We start from the raw sequence: 19,330 nt of genomic DNA, 5'->3' as shown, positions 1-19,330 counted from the left end.
CTAAGAGTTGAGACCGATGAGATAAGGCGAACCCAAGCGGGACCCGCAGCTTTCTGTATAGCGGCCGATCATCGATCCACCGCTGCTGCCAATCGTCGTGCTCAGAACAGCCGTTGGGCGCTCTGCGTAGATCGGATTCTGATGTCTCAGATCAGAGTGTGCATGACACAGTACCCTAATTCTTCCCCAGACATGTTCTCCAGATTTATCTATCTACTTTGACATTGATCGTCGCCACGAGGGGGCGGGCTATGCATGGCTTGCGTGCTTCCGAGCGGAAACCTTATCGGGACCGAGTTTGTTGGCTATGTGCACACGACAATGGCATTTCGAAATGATTTACGCTGAGAATCCATACAATACAGCCGGAGCAGGTCTGTGCTCGGCCAGACAGAAGCAGATCAAACAAGCACGGGGTAATATGTCACATCACGTCACACTGCTCTATTGAGCTCTAGTCATCGAACGTGTAGCGCAGCCACTCGCCAACCGCCCGCAAACTCTCCCACCGCACCGATTCGTCCTTGTCCGTCATCAGCTCCATGACACGAGTCTTCAGACCCAGCTTTTCCAGCTGTGCCCGCCGTTCGGGCAGTTCCTTCACCAAGTGACCCACGTCGTTACAGGCAATCGCCAGCACCTGTTTGTCGTTATCCCAGCTCTTAGACATGATTTCGGACAGCTTCTTCGGCAGTGCACCGCTGTTTTCGTCGAGGATGCGACGGGCATTGTCCTTCCAGAAGGTAGGGTTGCGGTGGGGCGGGGACCACCGGAGGTGGCCGGACTGCAGCTCAGCTGCGTACTGATCGAACGTCGTCTGTGTCTTGGTGTACTCGTCCAGCATTTCGGACAGGAATGTAAGGTCCTCCAGGAGATCGGGGTCGGTCAGATGGCGGCCGGCGAGGTTCGTGAGGAGGGCAGGGAGGCGGACAAAGACTGCGACCGGGAGTAGGGTGGTGCGGTTACTAGACAGGAGGTTGTTGAGGGTCGCAAGGAGGAGTCGCGTGGTCTTCTCCTTCGGAGAAAGGCGTAGGAGGTGTGTGTACAGCTGGACAAACTCGTAGTCCCTATAACCATTGTCAGCCTCATTCCATCTTAAACCCATCAGGAGTCAGGTCACATACGCTTGCAGATCATCACCAATCAACTCTCCTTCAAAACTGAGCTGCCAGAGGACAAGCAAGACCCGGTACAACAGCTGGAGACCAACACCACCGGCAAGACCAGGCTCGATCGCGCGCGAGCTGCCAGCCAAGGTGCTGGAGCTGCTATCTTTTGCACCCGTAGCTGCACGCAGGATCTCAATCAACGGCTCAACGGTCTGCTGCCTCTGCTTCCAGAAGATCTCGCGAGACCTCGAGGTTCGTAGCAATGCGGACAGCTCCTGAACCCCGATATCCTGCAGCCCGCTGTCTTGGTTCTGGGTCAGGGTAGAGAGATAGGTGTACAACTGCGGAAGCGCTTCGTCATCCCGCGCAGCTGGCTTAGATGACGTGCCCAGGCTGACGGAGACAAGGTTGGTCAAGAAGGTGGAGGTGAGCAGAGGGATTGGGTCTTCGGGGTTGGTGGAGTGACGCAAGAGGGGAAGGAATGGCTTGTAAGGGTCGGGATGCGCGACCAGGGCGGTCGAGAGGGAGGGGACATCTAGAGAACCGGGATGATCAGTATCCATTTCCATCATCACTATCGCAATCCGATCAGGGAGAAGGTGTTTGTACCGTTGATCAAATCCGCGGCCAGCACGAGAATGTATTGCACAATATCGGTTCTCCTGGAAGCGGAGTCCAGCACGCTCTTCCCTTCAGAGCCACCAGAGAGTAGACCAACATAACCAGCCAGATCCCCCTCGACAGTCTGACGCCGCTGCTCCTTGCGAACCTTGTCCACCGCCTTGATCTTCTTCAGGTGGTCATCGGTGATGTTTCCCGCTCGGACAGCTCCCTCCCATGGGATGGGACGAGCTCGGATGTTGTTCTGTAGCGAACTGAGGTAGGTGGGTGGCTCCAGGGGTAGCGACGACATGGTGATTCCGGAGGAGGGGGGGAAAATCAGGAGCCAACCGGAACGGAGAAAACTGGATTGAGGGGAGAGAGGGACGGGGGGGTTGCGGAGGTGGTGAAAGAGGAGGAGGTTGGGGAACGGCCAGGGAGGAGCCGATGATGATACGAATCACGTTCGCCGTCACTCTGTCTAGTGTCTCTCCATCCCCGGCCGCCAAGCCGGTTGCGCTTCATCGCTTCTTCGGAGTCCACGCAAGCTGCAACGTCTCGACTGAACGGCCCCTCCTCTCCGACTCCGGTCGGACAACTCACTCTTTTTGGATCTCATTGCTCTTCCACTTCCTCGGAATTCGTGCTTCTCTAAGCTAGTCTCTCGTTTGTGGTTTCTTCCCGCGTCCGATTTAGTACTACGGCCTCGTCTTCCTCTAAGTGACGACAAGCCGGCATCAGATCGCATCATCGTCAAAACTCCTCGCTTTCCATGATTGAATTGGCGCATTCTTGCTGCTAGGTATCCTAGTTTGCAGGAGCAACAAAGTTTACAGCCGTCACGATGTCGCAGGGTTCTCAGGGCTCCAAGCCGAAATGGAAAGTGGGCTCTTTCCTGCAGCAAGCCGTTGCCGGCGTTGAGTCCAGGCTGGATCTGATCCTGGCCGAAGAGGAGGACCAGAAACAATCACAGGCTAAGCTTGCGACTACAAAGCCCAAATCAAATGAGCAGACAAGCAGTACGGAGACACTTGATCGATTCGGGCGGTTGTACTATACCAGATTGCTAACAGTTACCAGGTATATCACGTAGTTCGTCGAATGCGCGAAAGAATGATCGCCTTCAAGAACGCCTGGCTCGTGCCGTGGTCAAGTCGAATACCGCTGGCAATACTTCCTCGCAGCCTTCCAGCCATGCCCCCTCCCCCGTCAGCAGTCCGGTTCCCAGCAACGGTGGACGCTCGAGCATGGATATTGATGCTAGTCTTGATTCCCAGAATGGAAGTGCAGGGATACATTCTCGAAATTCCAGTCGGCAGGAAGTAATTGCAGCCACAGAGGCTCCTCGGATGAGCCAGGACTCAGCCGTCTCGTCACGCCGCTCTCAGGACCTCGTTTCGCAGACCGGAACTTCTAATGTTGAGGAGGCTGCTTCAGCAGACACCTCTAATGCGACACATGATACCACACAAAAAGACAGCGCATCATCTCCCGAGCCTGATCAACTTCCCGCGCCTACGATTTCACTGCCAATGACGGATACTCCTACGGACAGCCCCAGAACTTCCAGCGACCAAGACAAGTCTATTGCGCAGTTACAGGCGGACCACAAAGCCGCAGAGTCTCAGTGGCAGGAGGAAATGTACGGATATATCGAACGGATCGATGCGCTGCAGTCCAAGTTAAAGTACTTGGCCAAGGAAGCCGCGGAATCTGCCAAGAAAGCAGCGGCTACAGCAGAGCCAGGGAGCGTCGAAAAGCAGCTTCGAGAAAAGGACGAAAAGATCGCACTGTTGCTCGAGGAAGGACAAAAGCTATCCAAGTCGGAAATGGACCACAGAACCGCGATCAAGAAACTGAGGCAGCAATTGGCAGAGAATGCAAAGGCGCAGACTGAGTCAAAGAAGAAGACTGAGAAACTGGAACGGGATCTTGCCAGTGCAGAAATCAGAGCCAAACGGGCCGAGGCGGCCGAGAGGAGAGCAAATGACTCGCTCTCTGCGCAAACGAAGGTGTCTCGGGACCTGGAAGCCGCGACGGCAGAGCGTAACGCACTCAGCCAGACTGTACAGGAATTGAAAGGACAGCTCGCTCGAGCTGTGTCCAGAGCGGAAGCTGCAGAGGCCAAGGCTCAATCCGAGGCACTCGAGCAGGAGAAGCGTCGCGCTACCCAGTTGGAGGAGGATCTAGCAAGCGCCAAGATCGAACGTGAAATCAGTGAAGAGAAGCTGAATAGAGAGATCAGCGATTTGAAGGGAACCATTGAGCAGGAGAAGGAGCGAGCGCGTATGTTAGAGGTTGAGCTGAAGGGGGAGCAGTCGGCGCTGGAAAGTAAGATGGAGTCCTTGCGGTCTCGGGCAGAAGAGGCATCATCCGGTGTTACTGGCGATGCGCAAGCCAAACTCCTGCGTCAGATCGAAACCCTCCAAACACAGTATGCTGTCGCCAGTGAGAATTGGCAGACCTTGGAAGGCTCACTACTGGCACGGTTGGCGAACGTCGAGAAGGAGCGGGATGAGGTTGCGCGACGGGAGGGCGAGATGCGGCGGAAGATCCGCGAAGTGGTAAGACGCCCTAAGTCCCTGATGCAATGGCACCAGATAGACTAACTGTGCACAGAACCTCAAAGCGAAAAGACTTGAAGAAGACCTGGAGAATGCCAAGGAGGCCGAGCATGACCTCGAAGGAAAGCTCGAAGAGCGCATGCAAGAACTACAGAAGGCGGAGCAGAAGCTGAAGAAATCGGCGGATGACTTGGCCCTGGCTCAAAAGGATCTCATCGAACAGAAGAAGGTGCTCGATGCCACATGGTCGCAGAAACTGGAGGAAGAGCGAACCAAATGGCGCGAGCAGACCATTTCGCCGCCCGCCTTGCTCCAGCAGGCACGGACGCAGTCCCCCGTTGCCTACAGCCGGAGACCAAGTGCTTTGGAGCCTGTCTCACTAGACTTCCGGCCCACGAGCCGTCGTTCCTCGACGTTACCAACTTCGCCAGAAGTTGGCACTCCCACTCGCCAGAACTCTTTCCCCAGCTCGACCTTGATGCTCTCTCCACCTCAAACCAACGGCTCCTCTCACCATGCTGTCCCAGAAACCCCGTCGATCACTTTCGAGCCCGACGAGTACTTCAGCCGCTCCGGGACGCCCTCGGCCTATGGCGGAGCAGCGACACAGCATTCGCGTGGCATCAACGACATTATCTCCGAGTCCACTGTAGGAGCGGGACCGTCCGTACAGCTTGTTGAGCGCATGAGCGCCACAGTCCGTCGCCTCGAGAGCGAACGCGCAGCATCAAAAGACGAACTCGCTCGAATCACTACACAACGTGATGAAGCGCGCCAGCAAATCGTTGACTTGATGCGCGAGGCGGAGGAAAAGCGATCCTCCGATGCTCGCGTGCAAGATCTTGAGAAGCGGCTCGAGGATCTTGACCAGAGATACCAGACGACGCTCGAGATGCTCGGCGAGAAGAGCGAACAGGTGGAAGAGCTTCAGGCCGATATTGCAGATCTCAAAAAGATCTATCGGGAGTTGGTTGACAGCACCATGAAATAAGAGGTGTTTGTGCGTAGTAGACTTGTTATTGCTGCCCTGTACATAGATTTGTTCGTTCGGGCTAGACTCCGATTTAGACGATGTGATGTGAGACATGCCTTGAAAGAGAAGATGTCATGAATCCGTTAATTACTAAGACAAAAATAATATGGAAACAGTTGTTCGATGAGCCTGAGAGTATCAAAGATAGACTCCGGGTATTAATCCTTCTTATATCTTCCTTCCATCCATCTGTCCTTCCCTATCCAACATATGGATAAACTATAACTCAATCCCCTCCCTCTCCGCTGTTTGCAGGATATAGCTCCGTACCTATACACATACCACTATCAGCACACACTCCCACCTCAAGAAGACCACAAAGAAAAAGTGAAAAGACTAACCTTGCTATCCGGAGCCATATCAATGGCCAAAACGCCATTCGAATCCCTCTTATCTGCCTCGGCACCGGCCTTGAGCAACGTAATCGCCGCATCGCCGTGGCCCTCTGATACCGCATGATGTAAAGCCGTCAGCCCATCTACATCCGTCGCGTTCACGGGACTTTTTCCGTCTTCCAGGAGAATCTTGATGATGGGCGACGATCCAATCGCCGCTGCCCGGTGCAGAGGTAGTTGTCCGCGCCTATCCTTTACTCTTGCGCTGCACTTGTTGGCGATGAGGGTGCGGACGGTGGAGAGGTTGGCTTTGGAGGTTGCGAAGTGGAGGGCGTTCTATCGTAGTTACAGACGCCATGTTAGGGAGAAGGTAGCCTAGGAGAAAGAAAGGGGATGTACCTGGCCCGAGACGCTCTTCGTGCTTACGTCTGCGCCTTTCTTGAGTAGGAGGTCGATGATGGGATCGCCTTCAGCGTTCTTCAAGCTGGATGCGATCATGAGAGGTGTCCAGCCGGAGCCATCCTATGGATATATTAGTGAGGGTTCTGACGTGGTATGTTTCTAGACGTTGAGGTAATGACGAACCTCGACATCGGGATCAAAGTGCTTGCTGGATATCAGTAGCTCCACGATCGGGAGACGGTTGTATGCTACTGCCCAGTGGATGGGGAGACGATCATCGTCATCCTTGACGTTTGATAGCTTGGGGTTGGCCTAGATTGCATCAGCGGGGGATGTTTCGAGCTAATAATGAGGCTGTATAGAGCTCTCTCATGGCGGTGCGGGGCAGCTTCGGAGTAGCACGTACACTGAGGAGAGATTCGGCGATTTGAGCTGGAGTAGATCTGTCAGAGCTTATCACAATGATCGGGTTGGATGCCTCGTACTTTTACCCTCCCGGGCAGCCTCGTGAAGAGGAAACTTAGCTTCCTGGCCGGTATTCATGATGGATGTGGCAGAATTACATGGGATCGAATAGCATCAACTAATCAATCGGCGGGGTTGGCATCTGGGCCTCGACACCTGAGAGTATCTATGATGCCTCAGGCATAAACTAGCTCGCCGCCCGCCGAAAATCAAGTCGAGCTTCGCTGCCGCTGATTCCAACTTCGCCTTCACTTTCAATCATCACCAATTCCACGCCTGCGCCGCGCTTTCTCCTGTCATCCCGGTGCTTAGTACACTTCGCATGAGGCGCACCTCTGATCTCGACTAAAAGCCCAATACACCCCGCCCCGGGGCTCAGGACGCGCCAACGACACGTCTCCGCAGCAAGCAGCTCAAACCTCCATACCGAGCGTCGGAATACCCTTTAATCCACCACCATGGACGTCGTTCCCTCTACCACCCCAGACGAGGCAGTGCGCCTCTCCGCCAAGCGGACGGCCGAGCTCTTCGGCTCCGACTACCTTATGGTCACCCCTTCCGTCGCCAATGGCTCCATCGCCACGTCCTACCGGCGCAAAGCAGAATACGAAGATGTGAAGGAACTCCCCCCAGCGCTGGCCGAAAAGCAAGCCAAAGCCGTGGCCGCTGGACGCGCCAAACGTCCCAAAATCCAACCACAGTCCCAAGCCGCCGTGGACGGCAGCGGCGCGTCCATGGCCCTCGTCAAGAAGGCCCCCGGCCCAGCAGCCGGCGGCGTCGGCGGTGAAAACGCTCCCAAGAGTCTCATTCAACGTCCCTCGGCGACGAAACAGCAACGACCCGACTGGCACCCGCCATGGAAGCTCATGCGGGTCATCTCCGGTCACTTGGGTTGGGTGCGCAGTTTGGCCGTCGAGCCCAACAACGAGTGGTTTGCTAGTGGTGCCGGCGACCGAACCATCAAGATCTGGAACCTGGCTACAGGTGCCCTCCGTCTCACTCTCACTGGTCACATTTCCACCGTCCGCGGTCTGGCCGTATCCCCCCGACATCCCTACCTCTTCTCCTGCGGTGAAGACAAAATGGTCAAGTGCTGGGATCTCGAAACCAACAAAGTCATCCGTCACTACCACGGCCATCTCAGCGGCGTCTACACCCTCGACCTGCACCCCCGTCTGGACCTCCTCGTCACAGGTGGTCGCGACGGCGTAGCCCGCGTCTGGGACATGCGTACCCGCGCCAACGTCCACGTCCTCGCCGGCCACAAGGGCACCGTCGCCGACGTCAAGTGCCAGGAAGCCGACCCGCAGATCATCTCGGGCTCCCTCGACGCCACCGTGCGCCTGTGGGATCTCGCAGCCGGTAAATCCATGGGCGTGCTCACGCACCACAAGAAGGGCGTGCGCGCTCTGGCCACCCACCCCCGCGAATTCACCTTCGCCTCCGCCAGCACCGGCTCCATTAAGCAATGGAAGTGCCCGGAGGGCGACTTCATGCAGAACTTCGATGGTCAAAACGCCATCATCAACACCCTCTCCGTCAACGAAGACAACGTCATGTTCTCCGGCGGTGATAACGGCTCCATGTGCTTCTGGGATTGGAAGACCGGGTACCAGTTCCAGAGCATCGATGCTGTCGCTCAGCCGGGTTCGCTGGAAGCCGAGGCGGGTATTATGGCTTCGACGTTTGATCGGACTGGTCTGCGTCTTATTACTGGTGAGGCTGATAAGACTATTAAGATCTGGAAGCCGGATGATGAGGCCACGGAAGAATCTCACCCTGTTACTTGGGCCCCGACTCTGGGGAGACAGAGGTATTAGTTTGTTAGTGTGGCTTGTGGTGTGCTTCTGCTCATTATCATCAATACCCCGATGTCTTTTTTTTTTCAGTTTGTTTATCCTGGTGTGTGGGGAGGAGCTGCTTTAAGGGGGGTTCGTTTTTCTAGCTTTGATGTTATGTCATGCTGTGTATGCACTTAGGAGTTTAGCGTTAATTATTTGGGATGTCAGCTTGGTTCCCTGGGAAGGGCTCATAAAAGGAATGTATCATATAATTGCTTAGATTGGATGTGTCTGTTCTTATAGTTGTAAGTTGTAGAAAGTAGGTGGTGTCTTAGTATAGTTTCATTTCGTATTTGTATTGTTTCATTAATTAATAAAACATATGGGTATCATTGTTCTTATACAGTATCTATCATCTAAATTGTCCCGAATATAGTGAGTGGTAAATCACTGATCCAAGCCCAACCCAAGCCCCTTGGCTTCGTCATCCTCGCGGAAAGCGATTTTGACATCCTCTGCAGCGACACGTAGTCGTACCTTTCCGCTGCGATCGCCGCGATGCGGTATAGCAGCGCTACCTAGCGGTCCCTTGGCACCGGCTCCGTACTCCAGGGCGAGAACGCCCGAGTTCGTCAATTCCATCGCAGCGTAGCCCAAAGCTCGTACGCGAGCGCCGGTCCCTCCGGCTAATAGGAACTCTTTGATGCCGGCACCTGCTGCTCCGGCCACGGCCACGGCCGCGTCGGCGATTCGTTTGGCTTCGTCGATAACGTCGCCGAATGCTGATTCGGAGATACCGGTGCGTCGGACGCGGGCTAGCATGGCGGCGAGGAAGAGCTTAGCGGCGAGGGGGAGACAGCGGAGGGACTGTTGGAGAGGGGTTGATGTGGCTTCGTGGATGGCCTGTTTGATTGTGGCGATGGTGACACGGCCGACTGTTTGTGGTTTGGTAGGAGGTTTCTTTTGAGGGGAGGACTGGGCGGACTGTTTGAGAGATTTTTCTCTGCGGGCTGGGGTCTTGCTGGGTGTTGGGGGTAGGGATTCGGTGTCGTCTGCGTCGGGTTTGTCTGTGTCTGGTTCTTGGGCTGCTGCTTCGCTAGCCTGTTCGGCAATTTCGACGGCGCGTCGACAGATGTCCAAGGCACGTCGGGCGTCACCACTAACGGCGGCGACCTTGCGACTGGCGAATTGAATGGCATCTGCGTCAACGATGTTTCCTGGTACGTTGGCTAAGCGGGTGCTGATGATTTCCATCAGATCTGTGTGCTTGTATCCTGGAAAGGTAATACGGGTGAGACCCAGACGACTGGAAATCTTGTTGCTGAGTGTACGTTCCGGAAGATCCATGGTGTTTGCGACAGCCAAGACAATAAGGCGAGAATGACGAAGTGCAGGCCAGTTGAAGAAGTTGTACATCACGGACTGATTCTTTGTGACAAGCTGATCGAGCTCGTCCATAAGAACGACGCAAGACACTCGTCGTGGGGATGGATGTGAGAACTCCCGCTCAAGAAGGTCGAGGGCATGTGAAGGCGATACTCTGTCACCCTTGAGCGCTTCCCAGAGCATTGAGTAAGATTGGTGGGGATCGGTGACCTTCATGCCGTTGATCTCAACGAAGATGAAATCGTCCATCTCTTCTGCCAAGACGGCCGAATTCAACTGCGCAACGACTTCGCGAACCGTTGCTGTCTTTCCAGTACCCGGCGTCCCTGAAATGTAGATACAGGCTCCTGTCCCTTCCATGATCGCGGCACTGAGATGACTATAGACTGTTTCAAACTCTGTCTTTCGGCATGGGAGCGATGTAGGCACGGTGGAAACGTGCAGCAACGTGCGCGCCTGGCGGTACGGGGAGGCGAAATGAGTGGGTGAAAGAATACGAGTACCAAGAGGTGTGAACTCGAGGGGCTTTTTGAAGACGATTCTGTGGGATATGTTAATCAATGTTTGCTTGGAAAGGCTTGTCTGCCTACCTCTTATGAGCTGGGGTGGTAAAGGTCTTTTGACGCCGCGACTGGGGAGTAGCGTTTGTAGCCACTTTCTGTCTTTTCCTAGGTGTGGTGGGAACGAATTCGTCCTCTTCCTTGATGTTATCCTTCTTCTCGTCATACTTCAATATACGTCAGCACCGTGAATCCACCACGATCAGGAACATCACTCACATCTTCGTCGACTTGCTTGCGCTTTTTGGCTGCTTTCAACCCATCCTTGATCAAGGTAATGAGATCAAAGACCCTATCCTCCCGGAACACATCCTCCCAGACAAACTCTTCTGTATAACGTCCTTGCAGCTGGTTCACTCCTCTCCGAACAACAATGCACTTGTTGAACTCCGCGAGTTCTTCTTTTCCCTTCGGAGGAACACCGTCTGGGTACTTGGCGTAGAATGCATCCTTGGACATCACCGTAGCTTTGCCATTGATCGACGTAAGAGGATTGACGTTGAAATCGGCAGTCAGGTATTGCTCGTTGGGCAAAGCGTCGGTTCGTCGCTTGTTCCGGGTTGACATGAATTCATCCGGGGAAGCAAACCACATGATGTTTGCCGATTTGATGACCTCGTCCTCAGCATCTGGGTCCTCCTGTTCCAGAAATTCCGTTATAATGCCAATCCAATCTTTGCCTGGTTCTGGGGATTTCAAAAGCACCACCTGGCCCAAGGCGCATTCGAACGAGCCCATCCGAGCTCCGACAATAGTCCGGCGGCGTTTGGCATTGGGGCGAGGGGTGCGTCTCCGGCTCGATCTGGGGGTATCCTCTGCAGTCGCCTGTTCGCTATGATCGTTGTTCTCGTCGTTGTGGTCGTAGATCCATTCCCAGGGGTGGTCTTCTTCGCCGAGTTCGTCGTCGGAGTCGTCACGGACAAGACCTCCCTTGGTCATCCATAGCTGAGCACGCTTGCGGACACTAGACTTGCGGGACCGCGACTTGTCTGCCTCATCGGCAGAGTCAGAAACCATTGTCCTGCAGAGACCAGTGAAGAAGGATGGAAGGGGCAGCGATGGCCGTACAGAAGTGATTGGAGTGATTGATGGGATGATGGATGATAATTGATTGATTAGTTTGTTGGACCGGCGACGGAAAAGACAGAAAAGGGAAAGGCGCGCCGGCTGCGCGTTGTCCACTTTGGGCAACGCGCAGCCGCTTCTGGCCAATGACAGCGGGTATTGCCTCCCGTATACTTCGAATGTGCCCGCATAGCAAACGCCATACAAACCACCACTCCAGTACTACTCTATCTACTAACTATTACGAAGTACTCCTAGTAATGTCTGGTTTTACAACAGAAGCTTTAAGCCTTGTAATAAAACATGGCTGCAGTCCATGACTAATGCCCGAAAATTAGTACTTTTTGCTTCATTTTGTTTGCTACTTCTTCATTAAGAACTGAACCATATTTAAAAGCCCCAGCTTCTCTTTCCACTCTTTCACACTTGACTCCTGCTGCTGTTAATCATTTCACACAGCTTCACAGGTCTTGTACGTGACTCTCGCCGTAGAGAATGAAGCAATATTACCTTAACTGCCTTCACTTGACCTGCTCCTTCCCAGTAAGAAGCTGCTTCAGGAATTCGATCCGCGTGGTTTGCTTGTAGATTTGTCTCTAATGCAAAACGGATTCTTGGGAGAATTCACCGGGTTCTTCCTGCCAGCCAGTAAGTGTTTCTCGGTAAACTTAACCATCCCACCGTTTTCACTCCGGTCTCTCTTTCGCTTTCACCGTCCTCGCACTGTTCCTTCACCATCAACTCTGCCGTCACTACCACTCCCTCTCATAAATCCCGTCATTCCCCATTCTCTCGATCAACTTTTCCTTTTTCTCACCAGCGCTGTGTTAACTGCAGTTTAGATCCTTCTGTGATCTTCAGATCTAGTTTTGATAAATAAGTTCACGCGGTTCACAATGGCTGCAAACAAGACACGCGTCGAGTAAGTCCCAGAATCTATTGTGACAGACACTGGCTAACTGCAAATAGCTTCGAGTCCTCAGGAGCCCAGGGTAGATACTGTCTTTGTCCTTGTTGGTTACTTATTCCTTAGTTGCGTATAACTGACCTCTGTGTGTCCTAGAATGGACGCTTCCGGGCTACGGAAAGCAAGGTTACTATCCATCCCAAGCCACAGCAAAGACCGGAACTGATCAATCTATACCAGACGGTCCCAAACCCACTCCGGATGAGTTTCCCAAGCAGCCCCCAGCTGCACCTGGCAATAAAGGCACTCTCAGCACGCCGGTGCGCCCCGCAGTTGTCCCACGACCAGCACGAGGCCGTGGAGGGTATCGCGGACGGATTGGACGCTCAAGCGGGGTATCTCCTAAGGCAAACCTTTTTGGAGACTCACCTGCGAAATCTAAGTGGAGAGGCAAGCTGGAGCCTACGGGTAAGATCAGATCCTGCGATGTGATTCAAAGGTCGCTCATAAAACTACAGGCCTCGTCAAATTACCCGCGCCTTTCGGTACCTTCAAAAATGAGTATGCATATGCCTTTTACAATATTATTTCAAAATGTACTAAAGCTGTGACAGATTTTTTGGCATTGCAAGATTGACTGGCTCAATCAGGAAGCCACCGGGGGCGCATGGCCGCTATGAGGTCTTTGAAGAGATTAGCCGACGTACAGGTGCCTTCATAAAGCCGCCCTTCTATAACGACAATGTAAGCTCCTTTGCCTCCACCAAGGCGCACACTAACGGAGATAGACCATCTACCTATGGGGCGAGCCGTTTCAGGTTGCAGCTGCAAAAGTTATCATTCTCACTATCGTTGCGAAGTGCAGCAACGCGGGCAAGAAGAAGGTGGGATGGGAGAAGATCATGGCACATTCAGTCAGCAAAGAAGCTCGTGTGGAGTTGAAGGAGAGATACAATGCCAGGCTCCAGATACTGCAAAAGCAACCCGATTCCTCTTCCGAGTTTTCGGACCTCGTGAGTAAAATGGGCTTACCCGTTTACATACCTCTTCGACCGCCTGACTGACACTCCCTTGTAGATGCTCTTCTTATGGCCCAAGGAAGGACCTTCTATTACGGAATCCCTGGGTCCGCATCTCGAGGCCCTCGATCACATACGGGTCAAGTTCAACTGTCATGTCTTTGTTCCAAAAGATCTCCCCAATCATATCTGTGCTATGGGGCACAACGATGAAGCCATGAGACAGATCGTCCGACGCCTCAGAACAAAGTGGACTGAGGTTGTTGCCAACTATGTTGTGAAAGGCAAACTCTACCTCGTCGAACCTCCGACTGCCATGAAAAGTAAGATTGTCGTGAAGAAGGACGCCCGCCTAGCGAAGCCATTACTCCGTGGGACCCCACTCCAGGGCTCAGAGGCGCAACAGTGGCCCGATCGAGCGAGTCTGATCCAATCAAAGAATAATGCCCGGCTTCTGAGCATGGTCGAGAGATGTCTGAAGGGCGTGGTCGTTGTTCGTGGGCACTTGCGTATGCGGGTCAATCTCGGCTCGTTTGTACTCGACCAGTACCGCATTCCGGCGGACGACAAACCATACTATGTTCTGGAAGAGTTCAGAGAGATGATACTGCACGAGCAGACTAAGGGACGCTTGATACCAGGGTAAGCTCCCCTCCGTTGTGTTTGTGGCGAAGTCACTGATCATTTGTCATCCCTACAGCCTCAAGGTCCATAAAGACGAACTTCTTGCCAGATGTTACCGGGCTACCCATCTGCTTCAGCCATATCTAAGCACGGCACAATCGCTGAGCAGCGCCGAGCCTGCATTTTCAGTGAATTTCGAATTCCTAGGCCAAAGCAACTCCATGCTTCGACTGGAGGCAGAGTTCGCCAGGAGCCCCGGTGCATCAGAATACGAGACCACCCAGCGAAGGTGGCTTAAACCCCGTCAGGACGGCCAATCTAGCGACAAACGCCCACCCCTACAGGTAGCCGTCGTTGACTTCGAAAAGTCTGACTGGCAGCTCGAGTTGAAGTCTCTGGAATTTTACCAGGCCAGTTCGATTGACGCTGCATTGAGAGATTTTGCAGGTGCCATCAAGTTCAAAAGCACCGCTACGATGCACGATATCTCGGCCATGCCTGAGAGAAAGGTCGAATTCTCCCAATCCGCGCCGGTGGCTAGATTTATCGAGAAGTCCGCCATTCGGTACAAAATCAAAGGTACCAACTATACCCTAGAGATTGCTCGCTACGATGAGTATAGCCGTGCAAATGCGTCAGCGTTGTCCAACAAGCTGCCGGCCAGTTATGCGGGTCCTTTCACCACGGAGCCTAACACTTCCTGGGGCGCATCATTGTTCGACCCTCACTGGGACAATCTCTTGGGTGAACATGCCAATTTGGCTATCGGGCATGCTGCTCAGTATGACTCAAGTCTGGAGAGCTTTTTCCCGGCAAGAGGGGCAGGGGGCAATTCGGAGAAAAGCCAAGGTTTCTGGGCGTTTGTCGACACGGTGAAGCAGGTTGCGGGACTAATGGGTCCTGTACGGACCACCGCAACCTCTTCTGGAGAGAAGTCTCGGCTTGGGGCCAATTCTGCCATGAGCGTCAAGCCCACGACGGTTCAGGGCCGATCGAGCGACTCGTCGCCGGTCATGGGCATGACCGATCTGGCTGGACTGCTCAATGCAGACCTCGGAACCTTGTTCTAGTCTCATTGAGGCGACAAGGTCCGAGGTGGCGTCAGACCGAGACTTCCTTGGCGTGTCGACAACACGCAGGACTACGGCGGCGTGGGGGGAGATAAGGGCAGATGGAGGCGGAGGGGTTCGTTACTATGGTATTGTGTTGTGCATTGATATAGCTTAGCTCCAATTTGCCAGTTTTTGATATTACCACCTCCAGAATGTCAGCCAAGTCTATGTCCTTCTGAATTGCAGGTGACAGTGGAGTTCCTTCAATGGAGCTGGCGTGCTCGTAGCGGACCTGTCTCTTGCAACCCGCGGCTTGGGTGACATCAGACAGGTCTGTTCCAGTGCATCCTTACTAGGGTGTAACAGTTCTAGTCGTAGTTCATTCCGACTATACCTTCGTCCCAAGGCCACGCAATCTCCTATGCTATAAGTCCAGATCTACTCAACCGGCACCCGCAGACGCAGTAGCAGCAGACCCAGCACCCTCAGCCAGCAACTTCTGTCTCAAAGCTAGAAACCAATCATTAGTTTACCACGAACCAAACCCAACAATGCACTCAATTGGCAGAAAATGCTTACCATCCTCAAACAACCTCTGCTGCTGACTCTTCGTCTGCACAATCTTCTCCAACTCGGTAAGATTCGTCTCCAGCTCCTTGACCTTGTTTTCGTAGAACTCGATAGCTTTGGCGGCAGTCTAGACAATCCAAACGCATTAGCCTCACACACACATACACCTCCTTCCCAACAACCAACAACCTAGACGCTTTAAACAAAACAAAGGGTATCTATATCTCACCTTCTCAACATAAAACCCCGTCCCAACATCAACCAGCACCTTCTCCCGATCCGCCAACTTCCCCTTCACATACAACGAACTCGTCAACGGCACCAGGATATCCTCCTTCCCGTCGGTGCCCTTCTTCTGAGACCCAATTACACCTTCGTTGATGGAGCGCACGCAATCTTTGAATTTGAGTTGTGCGGCGCGAAGCTTCGCGTGCGAGGTCGTCAGGTGTTCGAGTTCGGAGGATAGGCGGGTTTGGAGAGCGCGGAGTTGGGGGACGGAGAGGGAGTTGATGTTTACTGGAGTGTGTGTGGTTTGTTAGGGGGTATGTGGGTGGTGGGTTTATTAGAAGGGGGGGGGAGGATGTACCTGAGCCCGGAGGGGGGGAGTCGGATGATGCGGGGGTGTTGGGGGGTGGCATTTTTGGTTTTTTTTTTTTTGGTTTATATCTGTGGGATGGTGGTTAGATGGTTGGATTGGGGGGTGTAGTGTTAGGGTTTAGAGGGAGAAGGTTGTGGGTGGGTTTGTGCTGTACTTACTTACTGGGTTGTATGGTAGTGGTGGTTGTGGTGGTGATGCTGGCTTTGAGCTTTGAGGGTGGCCCGCGGTCTCAGGTCGAGTGTATGGTGGGGATGGAAGTGCATAGGGTGCATAAGTGGTGGGTTGTGCTGGGTGGGTTAGTCAGCGGGTGGTTGGGTGCAGCCCTATATTTGTTGGTTAACTGCTGGAGTGTAGAGGAGGGTTATGTGGATGCTTTATCGGGGTATATATCATTTGTTTGATGATGGAGGTGCTATAGAAATATTATAGTGTATGAGATTTACATTGTTGAGTTGTGTGTTGTTGGTCAGGCTAAGAGACTCTATTCTATGTGATACTGAAGCTATAGAATGTTTACAAGGTAGCTCTACAAATGGCAGTCGCAAATTGTTCTGCACCAAGCAACGAGTGTATTTGTATTTTGTCTGTATCTCTTCTCTATATCCAGAAATTTGTATAGATAATCAGGGCCATAGGCAGCCCAACATATCTAGTAATCAGCAACACCACCGACGGTCATCTCACTGTCAGACAAAAGCGTCGTGAAGTTATAGATAGTAAGTACATCACGAACGACAGCTTGAATCTGCAGTTTCAGTGCAAAGTCGAATCCTCACGGGTCATAAGAATAGGCTATGGTTTGCAAGTCATTTCGCATTACCGCGAGGTCATCTAGAATTACAAGAGTCAGTTAAAAGCTTGGGATATGCATGAGGCGATAAAAGACTCGTGAAATTGAATATACTCACCCTCATCTTCGATTGGATACTTCTCCAGATAGTAATTTAGCTGACGCTCAACAACTCCAAACCGTCGGACTTTCTCAAGAGTCAACTTCCTCACACCGAACTTGTCGTAAACCACTAAGCTGTACACGGCTCCAGGGGCGTCACGAAAAAGTTGCGAGATCTTATATGTGAGACAATTCTCGGCGAGGCTCGCTTCTGCCTTTGCAGTGAGTGTACATTCGAGAACGGGTGATGCAGGACGGCTGACTTCGGGTGAGGTTAGTTCGATTCCCATGTTGAAGGATTGCGTGTTGCTGTTGGTTGTGAAAGTAGGCTTGTTTTGTACATTTGGTTGGGAAGTTGGGTGTGGGTATTTTATAACTTCAGCAGGTGTATTGTGATAGTCATGAAAAGGTGGATAGAGATGCCCTGTATAGTACTTCCAGGTATATCCCAGGCTGTTTCAGCTCTTAGTTTGTGTTCGGATTTGGTAATGAGTCGATTTTCGTAGATCCAGGTAGGTCATATAGATGATACGGAATCTGCCCAGGTTTATGGGATTAATCTTCAACATAATAGCGAGAGCCATTAGGCCGATGACGTCCGAGTTGTCTGAACTTAAATATATAACTTCAATTTCGAGATAAGAAGAGAAGGGGGGACTTTCTGGTCTTTATAAAGTGGACATGTGATGGACTCTGCTTGTTAGGGAAAATGCCATTGAGTAATGGGATTTGATGCTGATATCCGTTATTGCACTTACTCAATAACCTCATATCTCGAGATTCGAGATATGCAAGCCAAAGCGGCAGTTTTCGATGCTGCATAGTTCTACATTAAAGGCTTGAACTTGTTCTTTCCTGTTCTCAACTTGTATAGGAAATTTCCATTTTTGTGAATATATCCCTGGCATGTCCAGCATTTCTGGTGAATGTGAGAAGACAAGCTGAAAAAAGTATTGGACTGCATTGCCTCTACCAAAAGAAGGAACGTCTTTCATTGTAGAGGAATTAAGGTTGATAGCATCCCACTCTTCAAGGACGGGTCATTCAAAGAATTGATGTTTGAGGCACTGTCACCACCATTGTCATGAGCATTAATATCCATAGTATCGGAGCATCCCTTTGAAACTACTAGTACTCATCAAGCCTGCCAAATTACACTTGAACAAAGCACAATTTCTTTTATTCCTGTCGCAATAAACCGTGCACCAGCACATCACTAGACATCACCACCCCTCAACATCCAAAAAGAGGGAGACAGAACCACACCCAATTCCCTAATCTGCAATCCAATAATCCACAACAGGATCAAAGCCACCCCGCTGCTCAAACAGATTCACCAGAGGAAGAAAGAGCTGTCGAGTGGGAGGATTAGTATTCTCGGTACTTACATCCACCTCCATCGAATCACCCTCAGGAATAATCTCTCCCTTTTCAGAAAAGACAGCCTCATCGTAGGCAGCTGCTGGGGTTAACTTCCGAGAGTTCCTCTCAACCCAAGGACGACCCTTTCCAGCATAATAATCCATTCGTAGCTGTTCCCAGGTTGTCCATTCCCAGCCGCTGCATTTGTCCGGTTCCATGAGCTGGTGGTTGTTAGTATATACCTCTGTATGGACAATAGTGAATATGGAAGAAAAAGTCCACATGACCACAATATATTTATAATAACATCAAGCACGTGAATGTGATTTGAAATAATGAAAAAGGAAGAAAATGGCAGAGGAAGAAGCTAACCTCAGGCTGCGCATCAACATCACAAAGCTTACACCCCATCACCACAGTAATGTAGTGCTTTCCCTCATCTTTCATGATATCGTTAGTGACAGTCAAGAAACGAATGTCTTGAACCTTGAGATCTGTCTCTTCGAGGATTTCCCGCTCTGTACATGTCTCGAATGACTCGTTGAGTTCGAGATGTCCGCCTGGAAGGGCCCAGGTTCCTGAATTTGGAAGTATATCAGTATGTTATAGAAATTTGTAGTAGCGGCCAATTTATATTAATTTAGACGATGATGTTCTCGTGGTAATCATTATAGTGATCAAGATGATAGGTACATACCAGCACCGTGACTGCCTTTTCTCTGACCGATAATAAATTCGTTGTGACCGTTGAAGATGAAGACGGCCACACCGACGCGGGCATTTGTGTGGGTGGTCATTTTTTGATGGTTTGGTTCGGGTCGGAATGGCAAGTGTCTGAGCATGTGGAATGAATGGGACCGGAATGAGTTTGTTTTAGTAGTGGTAATGTTCAGGTGATGAGAGATGAGCGCAGGCTGCAATACTGCAGCGAGATCAAGTCTACTTGTCTAATCTTTATACTGTGTGAATAGATTCACCAGTATTGAAAGTGACTACTGCAAGGCGG

General features: G+C 52.0%; 9 protein-coding genes across 9 annotated transcripts; 3 read left to right on the top strand and 6 right to left on the bottom strand.

Annotated features, from left to right (window-relative positions):
• Nucleotides 1–257: 257 nt before the first annotated feature.
• Nucleotides 258–2,142, bottom strand: BO87DRAFT_402861 (H(+)-transporting V1 sector ATPase subunit H). Its single transcript, XM_025625721.1, has 3 exons — nucleotides 1,719–2,142; nucleotides 1,125–1,644; nucleotides 258–1,067 (listed from the first exon to the last, which is right to left on the bottom strand). The coding sequence occupies exons 1-3, from the start codon at nucleotides 2,020–2,022 to the stop codon at nucleotides 455–457; spliced, it is 1,437 nt and encodes a 478-aa protein (XP_025485407.1). The 5' UTR covers nucleotides 2,023–2,142; the 3' UTR covers nucleotides 258–454.
• Nucleotides 2,143–2,270: 128 nt separating this feature from the next.
• On the top strand, nucleotides 2,271–5,428 carry BO87DRAFT_348295 (M protein repeat protein). The gene is made up of 3 exons (XM_025620962.1): nucleotides 2,271–2,728; nucleotides 2,790–4,273; nucleotides 4,329–5,428. Exons 1-3 carry the CDS (start codon nucleotides 2,554–2,556, stop codon nucleotides 5,262–5,264), a joined length of 2,595 nt encoding a protein of 864 aa, XP_025485406.1. The 5' UTR covers nucleotides 2,271–2,553; the 3' UTR covers nucleotides 5,265–5,428.
• Nucleotides 5,429–5,525: 97 nt separating this feature from the next.
• BO87DRAFT_296948 (ankyrin repeat domain-containing protein) lies at nucleotides 5,526–6,586 on the bottom strand (the record flags this gene model as incomplete). Its single annotated transcript, XM_025619007.1, has 6 exons — nucleotides 5,526–5,576; nucleotides 5,648–5,977; nucleotides 6,041–6,163; nucleotides 6,209–6,355; nucleotides 6,450–6,475; nucleotides 6,529–6,586. 6 exons carry the CDS (start codon nucleotides 6,584–6,586, stop codon nucleotides 5,526–5,528), a joined length of 735 nt encoding a protein of 244 aa, XP_025485405.1.
• A 184-nt stretch (nucleotides 6,587–6,770) lies between these two features.
• BO87DRAFT_372058 (WD40 repeat domain-containing protein) lies at nucleotides 6,771–8,537 on the top strand. The gene has a single exon (XM_025622197.1). It carries the CDS (start codon nucleotides 6,967–6,969, stop codon nucleotides 8,326–8,328), a length of 1,362 nt encoding a protein of 453 aa, XP_025485404.1. The 5' UTR covers nucleotides 6,771–6,966; the 3' UTR covers nucleotides 8,329–8,537.
• A 140-nt stretch (nucleotides 8,538–8,677) lies between these two features.
• Nucleotides 8,678–11,321, bottom strand: BO87DRAFT_454712 (origin recognition complex subunit 1). Its single transcript, XM_025628583.1, has 3 exons — nucleotides 10,455–11,321; nucleotides 10,266–10,402; nucleotides 8,678–10,216 (listed from the first exon to the last, which is right to left on the bottom strand). Exons 1-3 carry the CDS (start codon nucleotides 11,250–11,252, stop codon nucleotides 8,737–8,739), a joined length of 2,415 nt encoding a protein of 804 aa, XP_025485403.1. The 5' UTR covers nucleotides 11,253–11,321; the 3' UTR covers nucleotides 8,678–8,736.
• An 875-nt stretch (nucleotides 11,322–12,196) lies between these two features.
• On the top strand, nucleotides 12,197–14,920 carry BO87DRAFT_402856 (uncharacterized protein; the record flags this gene model as incomplete). Its single annotated transcript, XM_025625720.1, has 8 exons — nucleotides 12,197–12,222; nucleotides 12,270–12,292; nucleotides 12,364–12,675; nucleotides 12,726–12,768; nucleotides 12,822–12,951; nucleotides 12,996–13,220; nucleotides 13,285–13,868; nucleotides 13,927–14,920. 8 exons carry the CDS (start codon nucleotides 12,197–12,199, stop codon nucleotides 14,918–14,920), a joined length of 2,337 nt encoding a protein of 778 aa, XP_025485402.1.
• Nucleotides 14,921–15,038: 118 nt separating this feature from the next.
• Nucleotides 15,039–16,270, bottom strand: BO87DRAFT_454710 (prefoldin subunit 5). Its single transcript, XM_025628582.1, has 5 exons — nucleotides 16,229–16,270; nucleotides 16,059–16,138; nucleotides 15,702–15,988; nucleotides 15,482–15,599; nucleotides 15,039–15,412 (listed from the first exon to the last, which is right to left on the bottom strand). Exons 2-5 carry the CDS (start codon nucleotides 16,108–16,110, stop codon nucleotides 15,345–15,347), a joined length of 525 nt encoding a protein of 174 aa, XP_025485401.1. The 5' UTR covers nucleotides 16,111–16,138; nucleotides 16,229–16,270; the 3' UTR covers nucleotides 15,039–15,344.
• A 572-nt stretch (nucleotides 16,271–16,842) lies between these two features.
• Nucleotides 16,843–17,252, bottom strand: BO87DRAFT_421017 (uncharacterized protein; the record flags this gene model as incomplete). The annotated part of the gene is made up of 2 exons (XM_025627036.1): nucleotides 16,843–16,901; nucleotides 16,979–17,252. The coding sequence occupies 2 exons, from the start codon at nucleotides 17,250–17,252 to the stop codon at nucleotides 16,843–16,845; spliced, it is 333 nt and encodes a 110-aa protein (XP_025485400.1).
• An 877-nt stretch (nucleotides 17,253–18,129) lies between these two features.
• Nucleotides 18,130–19,323, bottom strand: BO87DRAFT_372056 (nucleotide triphosphate diphosphatase NUDT15). The gene is made up of 3 exons (XM_025622196.1): nucleotides 19,022–19,323; nucleotides 18,697–18,902; nucleotides 18,130–18,545 (listed from the first exon to the last, which is right to left on the bottom strand). The coding sequence occupies exons 1-3, from the start codon at nucleotides 19,119–19,121 to the stop codon at nucleotides 18,237–18,239; spliced, it is 615 nt and encodes a 204-aa protein (XP_025485399.1). The 5' UTR covers nucleotides 19,122–19,323; the 3' UTR covers nucleotides 18,130–18,236.
• Nucleotides 19,324–19,330: the final 7 nt, after the last annotated feature.

This window comes from Aspergillus neoniger, assembly GCF_003184625.1.
Source record: "Aspergillus neoniger CBS 115656 unplaced genomic scaffold BO87scaffold_1, whole genome shotgun sequence".
NCBI classification, from domain to species: Eukaryota; Fungi; Ascomycota; class Eurotiomycetes; order Eurotiales; family Aspergillaceae; genus Aspergillus; species Aspergillus neoniger.
This window is presented reverse-complemented; position numbering and strand designations above follow the sequence as displayed.